General features: G+C 38.3%; 2 protein-coding genes across 4 annotated transcripts in view; one reads left to right on the top strand and one right to left on the bottom strand.

Annotated features, from left to right (window-relative positions):
• LOC124260842 (serine/threonine-protein phosphatase PP1-beta catalytic subunit) overlaps positions 1-7,897 on the top strand; it is a 29,571-nt gene extending 21,674 nt beyond the window's left edge. The window contains exons 9-10 of one of the 3 annotated variants that reach the window (XR_006894188.1): positions 577-1,657; positions 7,883-7,897. Coding sequence is in view for 1 of the 3 variants with exons in the window: in XM_046695163.1 (XP_046551119.1) it covers positions 577-678 (102 nt within the window). In the remaining 2 variants the exon portion in view is untranslated. Of the gene's footprint in view, positions 1-576; positions 6,657-7,882 lie in introns of those variants that run through there. The other 2 variants (XR_006894187.1, XM_046695163.1) reach the window with 2 other exon arrangements.
• Positions 6,905-19,643, bottom strand: part of LOC124260841 (galectin-4-like) — a 39,826-nt gene continuing 27,087 nt past the window's right edge. The window contains 12 exon segments of the mRNA XM_046695161.1: positions 6,905-7,385; positions 7,694-7,822; positions 8,289-8,499; positions 11,111-11,199; positions 11,948-12,067; positions 12,448-12,652; positions 13,298-13,386; positions 13,494-13,613; positions 15,412-15,610; positions 17,178-17,266; positions 17,792-17,971; positions 17,973-18,114. Of these exon segments, the coding sequence (XP_046551117.1) occupies positions 7,709-7,822; positions 8,289-8,499; positions 11,111-11,199; positions 11,948-12,067; positions 12,448-12,652; positions 13,298-13,386; positions 13,494-13,613; positions 15,412-15,610; positions 17,178-17,266; positions 17,792-17,971; positions 17,973-18,114 (1,558 nt within the window). The 3' untranslated portion in view covers positions 6,905-7,385; positions 7,694-7,708.

Here is a 19,643-nt window from a genome sequence, read left to right as displayed (position 1 = left end):
GCACTATATCTGTTGAAATGTAGGATCCCCAGGATATCATCCATCCTAGCTGTGCTTGTTATATTTCTAGAGGTGGTATCTACAACATCTGTCACTTCCCGCACACATTCAGCCCACACTGTTATAGCAATAACTCATGCTTGGCCTAGTAGCTGATTTATTGCCAAGAGGTCTGAAGCAAAGGTCTAGTATAAAGAAGGGTTTTACGGTTTTCACTGTTGTACTTCAATCAGGCTGAAGTTTACAGAAGCAATCTGTAAAACATATGTGGGCTTATAGACAGAACATATTTGGGCCATATTATCTGGATCCCTGGTCAAATAGATATACAGACAGCTGCAGTTAACAGTTGGATACAGTTATAACAAACTCAGAGGGACCAGATTTCAGCCCATGACCAAATTATACCCATTTCACAAAAGCTAGTTCCTGGGCCGAGAAAACAAGTATGTCCGTCAGTTGGCTATGAACATAGTTTGCTGTAAATTGTTTATGGCTGAATGTGATGCAAATCATTCACTCACTTGCAGCTTTTCTCAGACTAGGCTGATACAAGAATTGCTTTTTTGTTGATAGATATTGAAACCATCTGAGAAGAAAGCCAAGTACCAGTATGGAGGATTAAACTCGGGTCGACCAATCACGCCCCCTAGGGGGCCCCAGAAGAAGAAAAACTAAAGAGAGACCCCTGGATCAATATCATCTTCATCACACACCAATCACTATATCTGTACCACTGACAGGCATCAAACCAATCAGGGTTGATCTTATATCTGACAGGCAACAAACCAATCAGCTTACATCTGCTTTAGAGAGAAATCAAGAACACTGAGAAAGTCGTTTGTGTGTATATGAATATCTGCTGAGTCAATGCAAATTGAATTTATGAGGTTGTACAGATATTTGAAAATGTAATTTGGTAAATAGGTACGTGGACATTTGTTATTATTAGATTGTTGAACTTGTTCCAAACACTTCTCAAAGTTTGGACTTTCCAGCTATCCAGCACCTATCCTGTACTGAAATACATGACCAAAGTAGTATGGGGTATGGTTTCACAGACCTGTTTGCTGGCATAAGTCGCACAACTGCTTCTCCTTTTTTATTTCTGTTAAATGTTTTTGTTATCCCTGTGTTGTTTCATAGAACACAATGTTTGACACCAAGATTATTTGTAGTGAGTGCATGTTAATCCATTAACACAAGTTTTCAGTGTGGAGGTAAAGGTAAACTGCAATAAGTTTGAAGCAAAATACACCTCACATCAGGTTTCTGAAACAGTGGTTGCTTAAAGTGAGGGAGGTAAGTGTTGATTTTTGTTAAAGACTAATCAATGTAATTGTCCCCCTTACCAAATAAGCTACTAAACGTGATGCATGTACCCCCTGCTGTTCCTTTTGTTTCCACTGAACTCAAAGATGTAATTGTGAATGAATATGTGTCAGAAAGTAGTTATGCTAGGTGCTTCCTATGTTAGAGGTATGGTGGAACAATAATACATCAAGCATTATATGAGGGTTCCACATGGTACAGTGCCTGAAGCTTCCTGCCGTGTATGGCCGGAATATTGTAAACAGTGATGTAGAACTCACTCGCTCTATAACTCAGTGTGTTTCCAGTATGGTCAGTTAGGACTGACAAGAAGATAGAAGCTATTGTCTCAGCAAAATAGTAAGCATGCTAAGTATCTACATATTGAAGCAATGAGGATTAGTTCCCCTTTGACTTGAAACTGTGGTGCAGTTTGTAAATCCTTTATTAAATTCACATGGTAAGTAATCTTTGTGGATTTGATGCAGAACTGAATGTGCTAAAATTAATGATAAGTGTTAGTTATATTACTGCCTAACATACATATGACATTATTTTAGGCTAAGATGGGAGGATACACAAGCATTTTGTTATTTGTGTTTGTGAACATGCTGAAGTGCTGTGTACAGGAGATCAAGCATCACTGTTGTATGAATATTGCATATTATGCCTGGTTTGTCCAAGCAGCTTTGCCTGAACAAATGTTTGTATCTATAACACTTGTGTTTCACTGAAGGTTGGTTTTTTTTAATGGCATTGCAATTTCCCCACTGGGTAGAGTACATGTGTCAACAATACACCATGCACAGTGAAACTATTTGCATGTAAACATCTGCTTATTATTCACCGTATAGCTGAAACATGCTTACATCCTTCAAGTGTGTTCTATGCTACTGTATAATAGTTGATGTTGTGTCAGTAATTTTGTGCAATGCGGTCAAGTGTAAGCTATAGTTTTAAGATTGTTGCTCTACTCTATGATTGAGAGATAGAACATGGGATATTGTTTTTGTAATGATTCCTTACCAGTGTCGTATGTTCTTTGCTATATTTGTGATATAGCTATGTTTATATATACCATTTAGTGCCTTCCCTCTTATTGCCTGGTATGTTTGTTTCTGGTCATCAGAAATGCATTATATTCTTGTTTAAGAAATCTTGTGAGTTGCAGTCCGTGCATTGTGTGTTGTTTGTAGGTAAGGTCACAAAGTAATTACTCAGAATTGCCACATACCCTTTCTGTTAGTTTGTTGTGGGAATGTTTAAGATTCCAGATGTTTTGTTTTTGTCTCCTCTAGGTATATTTCCCTATTGCGTCCAGTCTTTATTTGAGTTTTCATGAAAAGAGCAGATATCACATTTAATTTCACCTATTTCTGAGACCTCTCCCATTGTTTAAATGTCATGGACACGGAATGATCAAAATCATTATTATTTAAATTGAAATTTATCTTTTCTCTTTGTAGTTTAACACATGCAATCTGTGAAACATGTATTTGGTTTGTTGTACCTTTGTGAGTTTAATATTAGAGATTTGAAATAAACACGTAAGTAAGATAAGGCTATTGCCGATTGTGAAGCCCCAAACAATACATGGTAACTGTGCACCTATGTTATATATAAGCTGATCATTTGTCAATGTACACAATGTTTCACAGAAGCTGCTACATATTCCTGAACCCAGATGGGGCTTTAGCTCTTTTAGATCGTTTGGATACAGATATAATATTAGTGCAACATTGGTTCAGCGCAATTTCAAATTAAGGGGATGCTTGAGGTCATTGCAACAACTTTGACATGAGGGTTAAGACAGACAGACAATAGTTTATTTATGTCTCCCTTCTGTAGATACATGAAAACAGCAACAGCATATATACAAACATAAAAAAAACTCATACAGAACCATTCTTAAGAATTATGAGAGAGAATTTATCATAAAATAATATCACAACAGTAAAATACCATAAAAAATGTATCCATATAAAGGATGTTTTCTATGATTTAGTATTAAGTAGCAGCTTTTGGCAAATAAACACAGCATCGGTGAACATAAAACCAAACCCCTTCACTCTCAGGCTTAATTTCTTACCTTGGTTAAGTAAAAAGAAATAGTTATCATACTGCCATGTCTTACATGCAGTCATACTAGCTCTTACAGTAATTTTGTTTGTTTCATTTTGGTTAGTTTCCCTTAGCTTATCTCCTTTTCAAGTTTTCTTATTTCTATATTTTGAAGTGGTTGTTGGGTTATCTCCCTTTATGTAATATTTAAGTTGGTGAGTAGTGACTGCAAGGTATGGCAACTTGTGAAAGCCAGAGACAAGGAATAAATAGCTAATACTATAAACTGAAGTGCCAGCCCACCCTATTTTGAATGGATCAGCTTAAAGGCACATTTAACATGATGTTATTATTCATTATGGAATCTGAAATGGGCTCTCTGTCATAGGGAACTTTCTCTTGTCCTACTGATCAGAGTATATCTGTAGTCATCGACAATGTTTGGGCTGATTGGTTTGAATATACTTATTGACTGAAAAAGGACAGAAAGATTTAGGGTAAGAAAGAATCTCATTCCTAGAATTATTTATGTAGATTGTCAACATGATGAACGTGTTACATTTTAATAAAAAAAGTTGTGATTTTCATAGTAACAGAAAACATGTATTTTGTTCACTGCTGCTTATAGAATGAACTTGTTTCTCTGACCTTGTATTTTTTTATTTGTTGGTTTACAAACTTTTTTCCCTCAAAACCTTAGTTCAAGATAATGAAGGCTTTGTGTGGATTGATTTTGTAAGCTAGCAAATAGGAGGAGTAAATGTTCTGCTGTTGGTGTGTTTGTGACACTAGTATAATGTATGCTCTGCTACTGGATTTATTGTCCATAACCGTATCTCCTAGAACTGTGCTAGCTTCCTGTACTCACAGATGAAATGTATATGACCATAACAATCCCACACTAGAACAATACACCCAGACTTCATCTTTACCAGTTGACTGCAGTTTTATCATCTTCAGTTTACTGGACACTGAAATCCCATGATGAAAGAGTGTAGTAAACTGAACTTTCCCTCCTGTGTAGATAATGTAATGACATATCAAGTTTGTAATGTGGCTCTTCTCCCAGATTAGTCATAAGAGAGATGTATGTATGTGAATACTGAACAAAGCTGAAAATTCTGAAAAAGCAGTGTTGCTAACAAGTGATCATATATTTGGATTTTGAATTTTTGAAAATGAATGTGATTGGTATTGGTCATGTGACAGTGTATACAGTAACCCAGAAACAATGGCACCAATGTTTAAAATAGCTCTGCTATTGTACTTGTAAGTTGGTGAGCAGAAGATGACAGGCATTTGTTCCAACAACATATAAGTACCTTTGTGACATGTGCTTTACAAAATACCTTGTTCTCAGGCAGTGATGATTGTAGGGAATACAGCGGCCATCATTGAAGGTGCTGCAATTCTTTGTTTAGACATGCACCTCCCAGATGTGCCAGCAGCCTTTGATTGTGGTTTCAAATGCCATTTGCCCTGATGTTCCTATGTTTCTCAGGACCATACTTTAGCAATGTTTGTGAAAGCCACAAGTCTGTGACATGTATCACTGCTGGGCTTCCTCACACAGCAAACAGACACTCGGTGATATGTATTTAAAAGGCATTAAACCAGACTCACTCATTGGTGTTTGAAACATTGATACAGACGACCTGTATGTTGTACTTCTGAAATGTGAGGCTCCCAGGGGTTCTCACTTGACGCTGCAGAGAACCAAGTGTATTTTAAGGCCAATCAATCTTCTTATATTACATGTATAGTGTCCATATGGTTCTTGTAAAGCATTGTGAACAAGTAATCATCAAAATCATGACATGCTTTGTAATAGTATAAGTTGGTATAATACCCTGCATTATTAACTCCTTCATATACAGATTTTTTTATCAGTATGTACTGGGGTATTGTTCAACAGATTGTTTCAGTTTTTCTGTACACATCATTTAGTACTGATCAACTGCTTGAATTTATCATATCATAACTTGGTCAGTTTTGTCATGCATTGTGCAAACACATGAAGATGATGTTCAAAATAATATCTAAGTAAGAATTATCAGATAACTACACGTTGTATAGATGGTCTATGTATATTTAAAGAGAAGATATGTATCCACTGCATATTAACAGTTCTGCTAATATCTGTGAAACGCTTTTCCACTTCAGTGGTTTCTTCATGTGAAGTCCACCACCCACACAGATTGTGCAAGTCCACACGACTGTTCATAGGTATGATGTGCACTTCAACAATCTTAACATGAGTTTCTCGGAGTTGTTGGGGGGAAGTCCTAGCAAGTTGAATGTAGGACAGAGTCAGCAATAGGGATATGGTGATCTATTTTGGATCAATTTTGATAGAACTGCTGAAAAGAAAACCTTATTTTATTATGCTAGGCCAGACCAAATTCATTCATGTTTTCCAGACAATTGAGGAAAGTACCGATTTTGAAAAAATTAGTTTTTCAGGTTTCCCTTATTTTCTTTCTTGGCATTTTGCCAATACAATCTGTAAAGTAAGGAATAATTTGGTCATTATGAAATATTCTGTATACTAGACAATTCTATTACATGACTTGTCAAAAACATTTGTATAGTTCAAAGGAAAAGTATTCTTGTTTTCTACTGGAAGTTTTTTAGAGGATTATATTTGTATTAGATCTCTTAGTTAATATAATGTAACATTACCTGCTCCAAAGTGTATCAAATACTGACCAGATCTGACAAGTCTATTGTTGTGCTTCTTCAGATTCTATAGAACCATGTCTGCATGCTCCTCATACAGTATTAGATGTTATTCCCCTACATGCAGGGATGCAGTTCCATTGGTATCAGCACAGCATCATTGAGTACTGTAGTCCCATTAACGAGTAGTGTATTAAAGACTTCAGTGTATGGCATGTTCTTATTTCTGATGGATTAGTAGTCTGTCAACAAAAGTTTTGAATACTGAATTTTAGATTTTGCATTGATATCATGACCTATTAATGTTCCCAAGTGAAAGGTTTTACAAGTTACTATTCTATTGAGAGGAAATACAGGATAGTATTCATGACATTTCTGCCATGGAGACCAGTCCAGATGTGACATGTCCTGCATGCTATTGAAAATGAGGCCTCAGATCTTGATGCTGTTGCTGCTGCTTCATGCCATTTGCCCTGCATACCTCTAGATCACAATACATTTTCAGTAGGAGTCTTGTGGTAAGAGCCATGCGGGATCTCTGTAGCCCGTGTGTTGTAATTTTATGTATTATTTATATCATTTATAATTACAGAATATTTGTTAAATCAGTCTTTGTTGTTTGTCAACATTTACAATGTTCAGATGAGCATTGGAAACCCTAGAGTGTTATTCTGAGAAGAACGTAAGTGAAAGATTTGAAGGTGTTCGCATGACTATTTTCTTATAGTGGTTTACAAGTGCTTCTGTCCACAAGACTCAGTTGATTGACATCAAGCCATGGAGGGATACGATGACTGGATTGTCTGGATCAGATTCACTAAGTGAGTTGTTATACAAACATGAAACAAGTGAGTATTATATATGCAAGTTTTATTAGAAAAGCTGACTTGGCTTGCATTCAAATAAGAGTAAAACTTTTGAACTGATCAAACATGCTTATTAGTATTCCACCAGAATTACAGAAAGAAATTAACAAACTTAGATTATCTCATATGCCAGAAACCTGATGCATGGACTAAAGCTGCAAGCAGTATCAAACTCAAACATACTAAATATAAGTATGACAATTTTAAACTGTCTTTGTTGAGTTACCATGAGTTTTGACAGATTGAGGTTGTATTTGACAGGATCAACACATCAATTTTGCATTGAGAAGTAACAGGGTTAATAGTAATAGATAAATTCAAATGAAGAATAATAATGCCAGAAGCAGTCCTGGTTGCCCAGTCAATGCTGAATGATAATAAATTTACAAATGATTTGACGAGTTCACAAGTCCTATATCACAGTGAAATTGTTCTTGAGCTGAACATGGGAAGACTTGCCAGGCTTTCCTGAAACAAGACAGAGGCTACAAAACAAATCAGGGAGCAAGAGATTGTACGAGAAAAACTTCTCATCAACCAGAGTATTCATAATATTTAGATTTTGTAGTAAATGCATAAAAGTTAAAATGAAGATCAAAGCTAATTGATATCTTGTTTGCAGTGATACATAACTGTCACAGTGAAAATTACAGTTTTTACACCACATTAAGGTCTTTTTCAGAAAGTTTGTCCAACTGTCAAATAACCAACTGATTATATGATTAACAATACCCAATCCTACTAAATGAGCATAGTCTACTCCTGATCTGACATACCTGCAGATGGACAGCTTAGAAAAACTCTGGCTCGAAGAAGTTGGCATCGCCAGTCAGCATGAGATGGCACACTCGGTGGTAGTCGATACGATGGTTATAGTCCACGTAGTGATACCCATTCACATAGATCTGCAACACAAGGATCATGATCTTACATTCCTTGAAAGCTCAGCAACTCCTGATCCACAGGTCTCAGTGGAATACCATAAAATTGCAATGACCATTTAAAGTGATTTAGGCACTGAACCAGTATGAAAAATATGTAAGATCTATTACAGCATTTCAGTACCACATGGAAAGGAAGACTAAAGATGTTTACTAAAACCCAAGAATCAGGGAAATCCTTCATAGCTGAGGGCTGTAACTTGGAAGGGATCATGTTTTGAGGCCCTGGACAAAAAATGTATTGAGTAAGACAATAAACCTGCCAAGGTGTCTCTTCTTTTTGTTGCAATAAACCAAGTTACCAATCTAATAGCATATATGAACCCAAATCAACAGCAGGTGTTCTATACATATGGGACAGGAATACCACTGGTCAGTTACTATGTTCATCTGACCAACAAGTGTTTATACGAAGGTGTAAACAACTCACTCTGTATCGGTCTTCAAGACAGTTGATGGCTACTTCAAAAGCATCCTTGGGTTCAAAGGGGAAGTTGGGTTGTTCCAGCTCTTCCTCTCCCCAGCTACCATCCTCATGGGTGTTGCGGACAGAGTCCTCCCCGCTGAAGCGCGGATTGAAGTGGAGGGCAATGTCTGTGTTGTAATCACCACTGTCACCGCACTGCAGGTTGATGGCAAAACTAACAAAAGAAGATAAAATTGAGTTACAGTGACCTCATTCTTACAACTGCTACACCATAAGATATTTCAGTTACAACTACCAGCAGTTTCAGTGACCTCATTTTTACAACTGCTACACCATAAGATATTTCAGTTACAACTACCAGCAGTTTCAGTGACCTCATTTTTACAACTGCTACACCATAAGATATTTCAGTTACAACTACCAGCAGTTTCAGTGACCTCATTTGTACAACTACTACACCATAAGGGACCGTTCATAATATATGGCTTGGGGTGTCTGTGATGATCATTTTTATGGAGAAGCATGTACAACAGGCTATCAAAAAGTTTTGAACCTAAAATGCTTCTGATATGTGCATGAAAAAAATAACTATGATACTGAAGAATGGTTTATATCATTCACATAAACGTAACATTGACATGCACATGTTGCTACAATCCGGTCATGTGACCCCTATTCATGTATCCCTATTGAAACGGTAGAAATTGATAAGCTTGAGTACAGAGCAGTCAAAGATTTTGGTCCTCGAGGACCATCTGGCAAAGGACATTGAAAAGCGATTGATAGTGGTACGAGTACTGAGCCCCATGGGGTACTCGTACAAAATTGATGACCCTCCAAACAAAATGGGTGACCCCCTTAAAATCATCATCAGCCATAAATCATTAACGGTCCCTAAGATAGGTCAGTTATAATTACCTGTAGTTTCAGTGACCTAATTCTGACAACTGCTATAAGATACTCCATTACCTATTAGTGGAACCAGAAAATAAACATACTGGTAGGTCCCAATCATCCTGCAAGCTTTGTTATGAGCCTCAGTCAAATAATACAATGGCAGTGTTCTGTGTTGTATTGCTGATAAGAGATGGAGAGGGTGAAATCACTTTAGAAACAAGCGGAATCAGGAAATGACATCCCCCATCCAGTGCAATTCGGGGACAGAAGTTTGGCTACTTAAACCCCACTTCTGGTTTACTGCCATCGAATAAATTCAATTCAGTGAAATAGAAAATAATGCTGTGCAGTTCTTTAAAAAAATCCCAAACAGATGAACCAGTTCACCTATTGACTGATCTTTGTAGCAAGTTTCATCAGGAAATATTCAAACGGACATTCTGCTGTTCTCTATATTCCTCCTGTTTGTCAAAATTAGGGGAGTTAGGAATAAAAATACTATGGTCAAGATTATTTCACTGTAACAGAATGGAGATATAATACACTTGATACTTGTAAATTTAAGACATACTTCAACCAGATAACTATCTTCACAAAGTGTTCAATAATTCATGTTGTTGTACTTAGTTTTTGCAATATTCTACTCACATCACAGCTGGCCACCAACAGTGGAATGTATGTGAGGAATCAAACTAGAGCTTGGTGGGCAAAGCAACCTTTGTACCACTTCCCCAACACCGTCTCTAACTTTAATGCTCAAATCCATTAACAGGGATCGAAATAGTGCTTAGTTTGTGTCATGGCATGGTAAATGTTGGAGGGGCACAGATGAAATATTTTTAATGTGCCCCAGCTGCACAACTAAAAATATAAAAATAATACTCACCATGATTCATTGAAAATGTAATAAATTTGACCAACTCAAATGATTTGAAACCTATTTTTGTACCCCATCAAACTATCAGTGGCACAGCTTAACATGAGTGTGGCCATATTGAATGCCAGTGCTCGTAACAGGAAATCCTGTTTTGGATGATAACATAGGTTATTGGTTTGTTTATGGGTTCTGGACAAATGAAGCGGAACTATTCTTGCATTCTTGACAGTGTTCAGGAAATCCAGCACTCAAGTTTACAGGTTTACATAATGTGTACTAATTTGTTAGCAATAAGCCGAAATGACAGTTGTAATGTTTTAAGTTTAACTGCATCATAAAAAGGTAAATTTCTTACACTTAATTTCACAAAGGCACACCTAAATTATCTATATGGTGCCCAATGGCCCCCTTCAGAAAAATTGCATTTCTCTCCCTGCTGAACCATTACAAACTAATTACTATGACATCATGTATATCCTATCTGATATATTTAGGAATTTGACCTTCAAGTAATCCGATTGTTTGATTGTTGTTGAAGATCACATCAGCAATATATTAGTTGAGTCTTGGTTGGTTGTTTTGTTGTTTAACGCCGCCCTCAGCAATATTCCAGCTATATGATGCTGACAGTATAGTTGAGATAATCTAATGGATGATATTGAGAGCTTCTGTTGGGTCAGGTGGACATGCCATGGGCCAAGTCACAAAGTCTCACCACACAATCCATCACCTACAACTAACAGATGTTGCTGGGGACTGGTTCTACCCCATAGGACCAAGCAGTTGCCTCTCTCCACACAATCCATCGTCTACAACTAACAGATGTTGCTGGGGACTGGTTCTAGCCCACAGGACCAAGCAGTTGCCTCTCTCCACACAATCCATCACCTACAACTAACAGATGTTGCTGGGGACTGGTTCTAGCCCACAGGACCAAGCAGTCGTCCTCTCTCCACACAATCCATCACCTACAACTAACAGATGTTGCTGGGGACTGATTCTACCCCACAGGACCAAGCAGTCATCCTCTCTCCCAGCCACACCTCATTACCTCTGGGCTTCCTTCTTGGCCGTTCCGTTGACAACAACCCAACCGCCTGGCTGCAAGTTACTTGGGATTCTTTCAACATCTGGCAATTCCTGATAAAAAAATAATTCTTCTAACATTTGTATCTCAAAATTAAACCTCAAAGTGCACTAGGCCTTTCAATTTACATGCAGTCATTAAAATGCCCCAATTATCTGTGTCAATGCACAGAAGTTGTATACCATGTTGGTGATGTTTTGTTAGATGTACAACTTACTAGTTGTCTGAAAGAATGATACAATAGGGGGCACACACCACTTTTGTAGCATACTAATCATTGGCATACAATAAGCATGAATATATCATTTGGAGAGATTTTTACTAAAGTAACCAAATTGACTAATGTATGGCTGTCAAATGTATGTTTGTAGTTAAGTCCACCCCAACATCACTGAAAGCTGTATCAGCTCAAACAGATGAAACTCTCTCAGTACTGAGGTGCAAGTCTGGAGTGTCCAGTTTGGCTTCACTGGTCCAATGGCTTCGGATACTCAACAGACAAACAGGCTATGGCATAACCTCAACTGACTTTCAGTCAGAAGGATTTTGTGCATCTCAGTATATTCAGTTTAATGGGGCAAATTCACAAGTACAACTTGTTCAGGATGTTGACTACTTGTACAGTATAAACTAGTATTCAATCTTTCTAAATAGTTTTTTAGATGTTTGTAGAGGCCATGGATTGTGCAGTGCACTTTGCACTAGTTATCTGATAACCAACTACTGTGGTAGACTTTGTCATATATTTATGTAAACCACACAGGCCATGTGTTTTGTAAACGACACAGTTTGTAGACTCACCAGTCTCCTGAGTAGTTTGGCTTGGTAGAAGTAGGCATTGCCATTCACGTTAATTCTCCGCATGGCATCCACGCTACACCGTGAGCGGAAGCTGGTCAGCTTCTTGCCATTCACATAGATCTAAGAAGAACAGTAAAAACATGTCATTGGAAACAAAACACAACTAGGAGAAAGGAGCAGGACAGTCCCATGTTTGAATACACCAGATACTAAGGGTGATATTATAGAGGAAGGTCATGATACAACTACATTCAAAACTTCTGTTTATGAAATTTGACCAAGTGGGAAGGCACATCTATCTACTCACATTACACACTAAAAACAACAGTGTATCCAGTTTAATGTAAATTTAACTACCTTCAGTGTGGTGAGGTAAATTCTCCCCTATCTATCTTGGCTTTCACACACTCTATCTTTGCTTCTCATGCTCTGTCCCTCTTTCTTATCAGTATATCATGTATCATCTAATAAAGTATGATGAGCACAAAGCTTTCTCCAACCTTGAACTTGTTCTTCTTGACAACAATTTTGACCTCAAAGGGAAGTAACTCTTGGAATGCATTGGGTATTGCTTCTCGCTCCTCCTCTAACCACTCCCCATCCACGCGGTTATTCAGGACCACCTCCCCCTCCCCGCGTCGGGGGTTGAAGTGAAGGCCCACGTCATCCTCAAGGCTGTCGCCGTTCATGAGGTTGATCGCAAAACTAAATGAAAGGTGGAAGAGAAATTGATGACACTAGACTAATGCTTACTGTAGTTCCTGAATATATGTAATGCTGATGGAAACAAAAGGAGCCCCTGCGAGATTGGAAAAGATTCCTGACCAAGCAAACATTTTGGTCCAGCCAGCCATGGCAGTTTGATATATTTACACTGTAGCCCCGCCTCTGAAGTGAGTAGTTTTCTTGCAGATGATAAAAGGCCCTGAACCTGAGGTAACCTAGACTTGCTTCACTCAGGATGTTTGCATTACAGGCAGTGTCAGGCAGAAGGGAAGATAATGTGGTTCAGGGAAAGTGAGATACACTAGGAGAACACATTCAGTGTCCAAGTCGTTAAAACAAATCTCCGTATTAACCATTGTAAATGATTATCTTTCACCTCTTGGCCACTGATACCGAGTTAGGAATTGTTTTATTTAAATAATATATTCCTGAAAAAAAACAAAACAATTTATCCTCTAGTTTTAAAAAAAAACCCACAAAAAGCTAATTTTGCTGGATATGTTAAATCATAGAATGTCCTGAAATTAAAATGAAATATGATGAACTTTGATCAGCTTTCCCTTCCAAAGTTAGCGTTTTGAACAAAATCCTAATTCAATTATTTCTAAGTATGTTGTTGTGTACCTGTCTCCCTCTGGGTAGAAGAACCCTTTGACAACAATCATGTCGCTATTCTCAAGACCGGAGGGGATCTCTTTCATGAAGTCATCTGGCTGAAGAAACAGAACAAAAGTTTCATCTTCAAAACAATGTCCTGAATAGTTACTATTATAACCACAATATTTTCAAAATGACCTGAGGTAAATATATTAATACTTACAAGAGGCTCAAAAAACTCGACATCACAGATAGAGATATCTCCATTGATGGTCAGGTAGCGGATGTCATTGACGTCACAGCGGTAATTGAACAGGGCAAAGTATTTCTCATTGACATAAATCTGAAACAATGGTTACGACAGTGAATAACTATTACAATGACTGACATTATCAAGATAACAAAGTCTACTACCAACTTTACAAATTTGAATTCAACTGGCAGTCAGATCAGTAATTAGAGATTACACTGGTTTTGTTATACAATACACATGAAAATAAACATTTGGAGATTCTTTCAATTCAGTTAATAGAAATCCTTCTAGCTGAATTACTGTATTAATTTGAAAAAACAGAGAACACTTCACTGAAGAAATGACATGAAATGAACTCCAAGCCAGAACTACTTTCAGTCTGAAAAAAAACCCCTTCTGTTTCACACCAAAATTAGCACATGAAAGATAATCAGAGGAAGACATTGTTTACTGACATGAACAATTATCATCCACTGATATCTGTTTGTCAACAAATCGCCCTTCACTTACATTGAATCTGTCCTCCTGAGCAATGAACAGTGCATCAAACATTGCCCCTCTTGAGAAAGGGAAGTCACCTTGTCCCTTCTCCTCCTCCCCCCAGCCCCCCAGGTTAGCGTTGCGGACCACTTCCCCATCTTCAAAACGTGGGTTGAAATGGAAACCTGTCGTATCTCCGCCACAGTCACAGTTGAAGTTCACTGAAAATCTGTTGACAGATAGACCACGCTACAGATCAACCCATACATAGAGAATCTCACCCAAGTGTCTACTGATATCAATTATATCAACATGAGTTGATAAAGTTACAAATATCCATGTCAAGGATATTTTTACTTTTGTCAACGAGTGTTGATACCATCCAGCAATATCACGGTGTAGGACACCAGAAATGGGCTTCACACATTGTACCCATGTGGGGAATCAAACCCGGGTCTTCAGTGTGATGAGCAAACACTTTAACCACCAGGCTACCGCACCGCCCTGTGTTCTGCAAATCTATCTATTCAGATTAAATGGCCCATATCTCTATCTATTGTGACTAACTGGCTCGTATCTCTCCACCACAGTTGAACAGCTGAGGATCCCCTACCTTCATAATGCATGTGTATAACACAGTACATCCCAGAGTTCAGTGTGTACAAGTTGAATAATAAGTTCTCGTACCACATAACCCAGTTCCAACAACCTTTCAATACTTGTAGAACCTCAAAGTGAACAAAAACTTTTCAAGGCACAGTTTTGTGAAATGACTGACTGTCAAGGCTATATAACCAATGAAATGAAATATTCTGTGTACAATATTTCAAAACACCTGGTAAAATATATTAATACTTACAAGAGGCTCAAAACTCTACACTACAGATAGAGATATCTCCATTGATGGTCAGGTAGCGGATGTCATTGGATCGCCACAGCTGCAATTGAACAGGGCAAAAGCATTTCATTGACATAAATCTGAAACAATGTATGGTTGCTTATACGGTGAATAACTATTACATTGACTGACATTATCAAGATAACAAAGCCTACTTCTACCAACTTTACAAATGAGAATTCAAGCGGCAGTCAGATCAGTAATTGTAGAGATTACACTGGTTTTGGTATACAATACACATGAAAATAAACATTTGGAGATTCTTTCAATTCAGTTAATAGAAATCCTTCTAGCTGAATTACTGTATTAATTTGAAAAACAGAGAACACTTCACTGAAGAAATGACATGAAATGAACTCCAAGCCAGAACTACTTTCAGTCTGAAAAAACCCTTCTGTTTCACACCAAAAATTAGCACATGAAAGATAATCAGAGGGAAGACATTGTTTACTGACATGAACAATTATCATCCACTGATATCTGTTTGTCAACAAATCGCCCTTCACTTACATTGAATCTGTCCTCCTGAGCAATGAACAGTGCATCAAACATTGCCCCTCTTGAGAAAGGGAAGTCACCTTGTCCCTTCTCCTCCTCCCCCCAGCCCCCCAGGTTAGCGTTGCGGACCACTTCCCCATCTTCAAAACGTGGGTTGAAATGGAAACCTGTCGTATCTCCGCCACAGTCACAGTTGAAGTTCACTGAAAATCTGTTGACAGATAGACCACGCTACAGATCAACCCATACATAGAGAATCTCACCCAAGTGTCTACTGATATCAATTATATCAACATGAGTTGATAAAGTTACAAATATCCATGTCAAGGATATTTTTACTTTTGTCAACGAGTGTTGATACCATCCAGCAATATCACGGTGTAGGACACCAGAAATGGGCTTCACACATTGTACCCATGTGGGGAATCAAACCCGGGTCTTCAGTGTGATGAGCAAACACTTTAACCACCAGGCTACACGGGCACCGCCCTGTGTTCTGCAAATCTATCTATTCAGATTAAATGGCCCATATCTCTATCTATTGTGACTAATTGGCTCGTATCTCTCCACCACAGTTGAACAGCTGAGGATCCCCTACCTTCATAATGCATGTGTATAACACAGTACATCCCAGAGTTCAGTGTGTACAAGTTGAATAATAAGTTCTCGTACCACATAACCCAGTTCCAACAACCTTTCAATACTTGTAGAACCTCAAAGTGAACAAAAACTTTTCAAGGCACAGTTTTGTGAAATGACTGACTGTCAAGGCTATATAACCAATGAAATGAAATATTCTGTGTAGCAAAGGTAACAAAGCTGCCTCTCAGTTATTTCATACACCATGGAGCTATGTTCACACTCGTGATTGAGGCCGGTGGTCAGGTACAGGGGTGTCTGGGTGTGTGTGTATGTAACACATTTTTCACGACATCCAGTAACAACTTCCTAAGGAACATTACCCCCCACCTAGGATTTGTTATTCCAAGAAGTTGTTACTACACAAATTTCATATTCCAGTTTAAAAAAATGTAGTCCTTATTAACAATGTAGTCCTAGTCCTGATTAACAAGGTCTGCCAATAAGTGGGATTAGTCCTGATTAACAAGGTTCGCCAATAAGTGGGAGTCCTGTCCTGATTAACAAGGTCTAGCCTGATTAATAAGTCAAGCAGAAGTGGGACTAGTCCTGATTAACAAGGTCTGCCAATAAGTGGGACTAGTCCTGATTAACAAGGTCTGCCAATAAGTGGGACTGGTCGTGATTAATAAAGTCTGCCAATAGGTTTTAGTCCTGATTAACAAGGTCAGACAATAAGTGGGACTAGTCCTGATTAACAAGGTCAGACAATAAGTGGGACTAGTCCTGATTAACAAGGTCAAACAAAAAGTGGGACTAGTCCTGATTAGCAAGGTCTGACAATAAGTGGGTCAATGCTTTTCACACAACCTTTCCCACTGACATCTACACTTTCAATATAAATTATGCATGGCAGGTGCTGGGGGAACACAGGACATGCTTACCCACTCTGTAAACACCTGCGGCTGCATGCATATGTCGGGCGTAGCTAACGTCAGGCGTAACACACTACGTCAGGCTTAGCAGCGCCCTGCTCTTACACGCCCGGATGCACAGTGTACTTACGTCCGGACTAGAATGTACGCCCGACATATGCATACGGCCACTGGTGTCATCACAGAACCAAGCATAGTTTGTACTTCTGGCAGATGTTTGCGATATGTTTTAACATTTGTATGCAGTGTGTGGCCTGTACTTACGATTCAGCATCATCCTTGACAGCTCCCCTAATCCTCACAGCCTGACCCACACCAAACCCTCGCTTGAACTCCTCGAAGTAGGGGTTGGTCTGAAACACATTACCACAAATACATGCTCTCCTTATGATCAGCTATATCTGGATTGGGTCGATCTGAATCAAAAACCCTATCACTTGCATCAAAATACATTTTTACACTGAAAAAATATACTTGTGGAAATGGGCAAAAAAAGTGTAAGTGAGTACTGAGCTTCGTGCTACAACATAATCCAGCAATATCATGCAGGGAACACAAGAAATAAGTTTCAGACATTATACCTGTGGGAAATCATACCTTCATTGAAAAATGAACCTCTCACCTTCTCTACTGGGCCCCAAGAGTAAATGATATTGTGTCAGTGAACCAAGAATCTTAATCTGAGTTAAGTTTTTCACTTAAACTAACAAATGCAGTTCCTTGCAAGGTCAAGGTACACATCTTTGCATCTTGAATTTCAATGCAAAAGACAGCAAGGCAATCCATACCCTAACAAACTAACATTTCTCCAATCAGCTTATAACAAAACATTAATATCCAAATATGGGTAAACCAATTAGCACCCACTAAGCACATACCATGCTGTTCTGTATGGTGACATCAGAATATTCAGCTCCAGATCCAAGCTGGAGATAACGGATTTCACTCAGATCTGTACGGTAGCCGTAGGTGATGAAATCTCTGCCGTTGACAGTGACGCGGAACTCATCCTGTGAGGCATGGATACGGACCTGGAAGGACCGTCCCTCCAGGAAGGGGGAAGTAAGGCTGGTCCGTCTCCTCATCCTGCCAGCCGCCCATGTAGGAGTTGCGAATCACATCATTTGATGCTGGGCGGGGGTTGAAGTGGAAGGGGATGTTACAGTCATCCCCGTCACCACACTTAAGATTAATGGCAAACCTGAAAGAAGGAAAGCAATACATCAATCACCTTGTGACACCTTCACTATCCTAACACATAGTTACTTGTCACATACTGATGGACACTACCCTGGGAGTCTTGGAACAATATTATTCACTACCACACTGAACCTATTCCATCCTGTAAACCATTTACCGACTGTCATCAAGCAACAGCTTCAAATACATGTCTTCCAATCACTATAACATATCACACAACATTTTCAGTTCTTGTTTCACAATGTTAAAAGAGTTTGATGTAGAGTTTGATAGATAAAAGGACAGTAAAATTTGACTTATTCAGTATTATTTGTCTCTAAATGGTCATTAGCACAATAAAATCATAATGCTTATTGAGCAAAACTTATTATTTCATAAATCAGGTGGGACCTGACCAGATTACATACATCTTTTATGAATTAGTGTAGACATATTTTTAAATATAACCTTGATTTAAATATATATTTGGAGGGTTCCATTGCAGTAGTGTAAACAGGGGGGAAGGATATGTGATGAGAAACTATTTACCTCAACAAGCTGCATTTAAATGTGGAATACCTGTCTGTGGATTAAAACTGTCCTATCAAACACTGTGATACTTAATTAGTTTGTTACATTTTACATGAAGCAATATCTGTCACAAGGAAACACTTCACGTGATTTATCTGCTGAGGAAGGTTGTTGTGACATGCCGAGACTATCCTGTAACTGTATACCTGAACACAATCACCATACAGGTGTGCCAAGAGCAGGTAGTAACTCTATCTAACACTACCTACAAGCCACAACAATCCAAAATACTCATCGTGATCGTGACCGCTTCGTCAAATCAAATCAAATTTTAAACATAAAATTGCAGGGCTCCAGATAAGGGCCATATCGGTGTATGTACGGATAAAAAATATGCACGATACGGTAGGAAATAATTTAGAAAACGTAGCAGATATGCACTACGGCATTGGTGTACGGTCTTAGAATCATTTACAGACGTATTTATCTGAAAAAGTATTGTCTTATTGTTCATTGACCTGTTTACACAAGAGTAGCAATGTTGTGGTGCATAAACGAAACACAAGGTTACTGATACTCCATTAAATTCCACTCAGTACTCTAAATGTACTCTTAATGTACTCGTGATGTTGAAAAATTATCTGGAGCCCTGACATTGTAATTTTTTTCAAAGATTTTCAGCTTAGGATAAAAAATGGGTTACACTGTTTACTTCGTTTGCACTTTTTTCTCACACCAATACTTCATGAACTTTGAAGTCACGCCAGTACTTCATGCACTTTCTTGTCATGCCAGCAATTCATGAACTTTGTAGTCACGCCAGTACTTCATGAACTTTGTTCTCATGCCAGTACTTCATGCACTTTGTTGTCAAGCCAGTACTTCATGTACTTTGTTGTCATGCCAATACTTCATGCACTTTGTTGTCATGCCAGTACTTCATGCACTTTGTTGTCATGCCAGTACTTCATGCACTTTGTTGTCAAGCCAGTACTTCATGCACTTTGTTGTCATGCCAGT

The sequence above is a fragment of the Haliotis rubra genome, unplaced genomic scaffold (assembly GCF_003918875.1).
Source record: "Haliotis rubra isolate DU_JTF1 unplaced genomic scaffold, ASM391887v1 Scf78, whole genome shotgun sequence".
Lineage (NCBI taxonomy): Eukaryota > Metazoa > Mollusca > Gastropoda > Lepetellida > Haliotidae > Haliotis > Haliotis rubra.
This window is presented reverse-complemented; position numbering and strand designations above follow the sequence as displayed.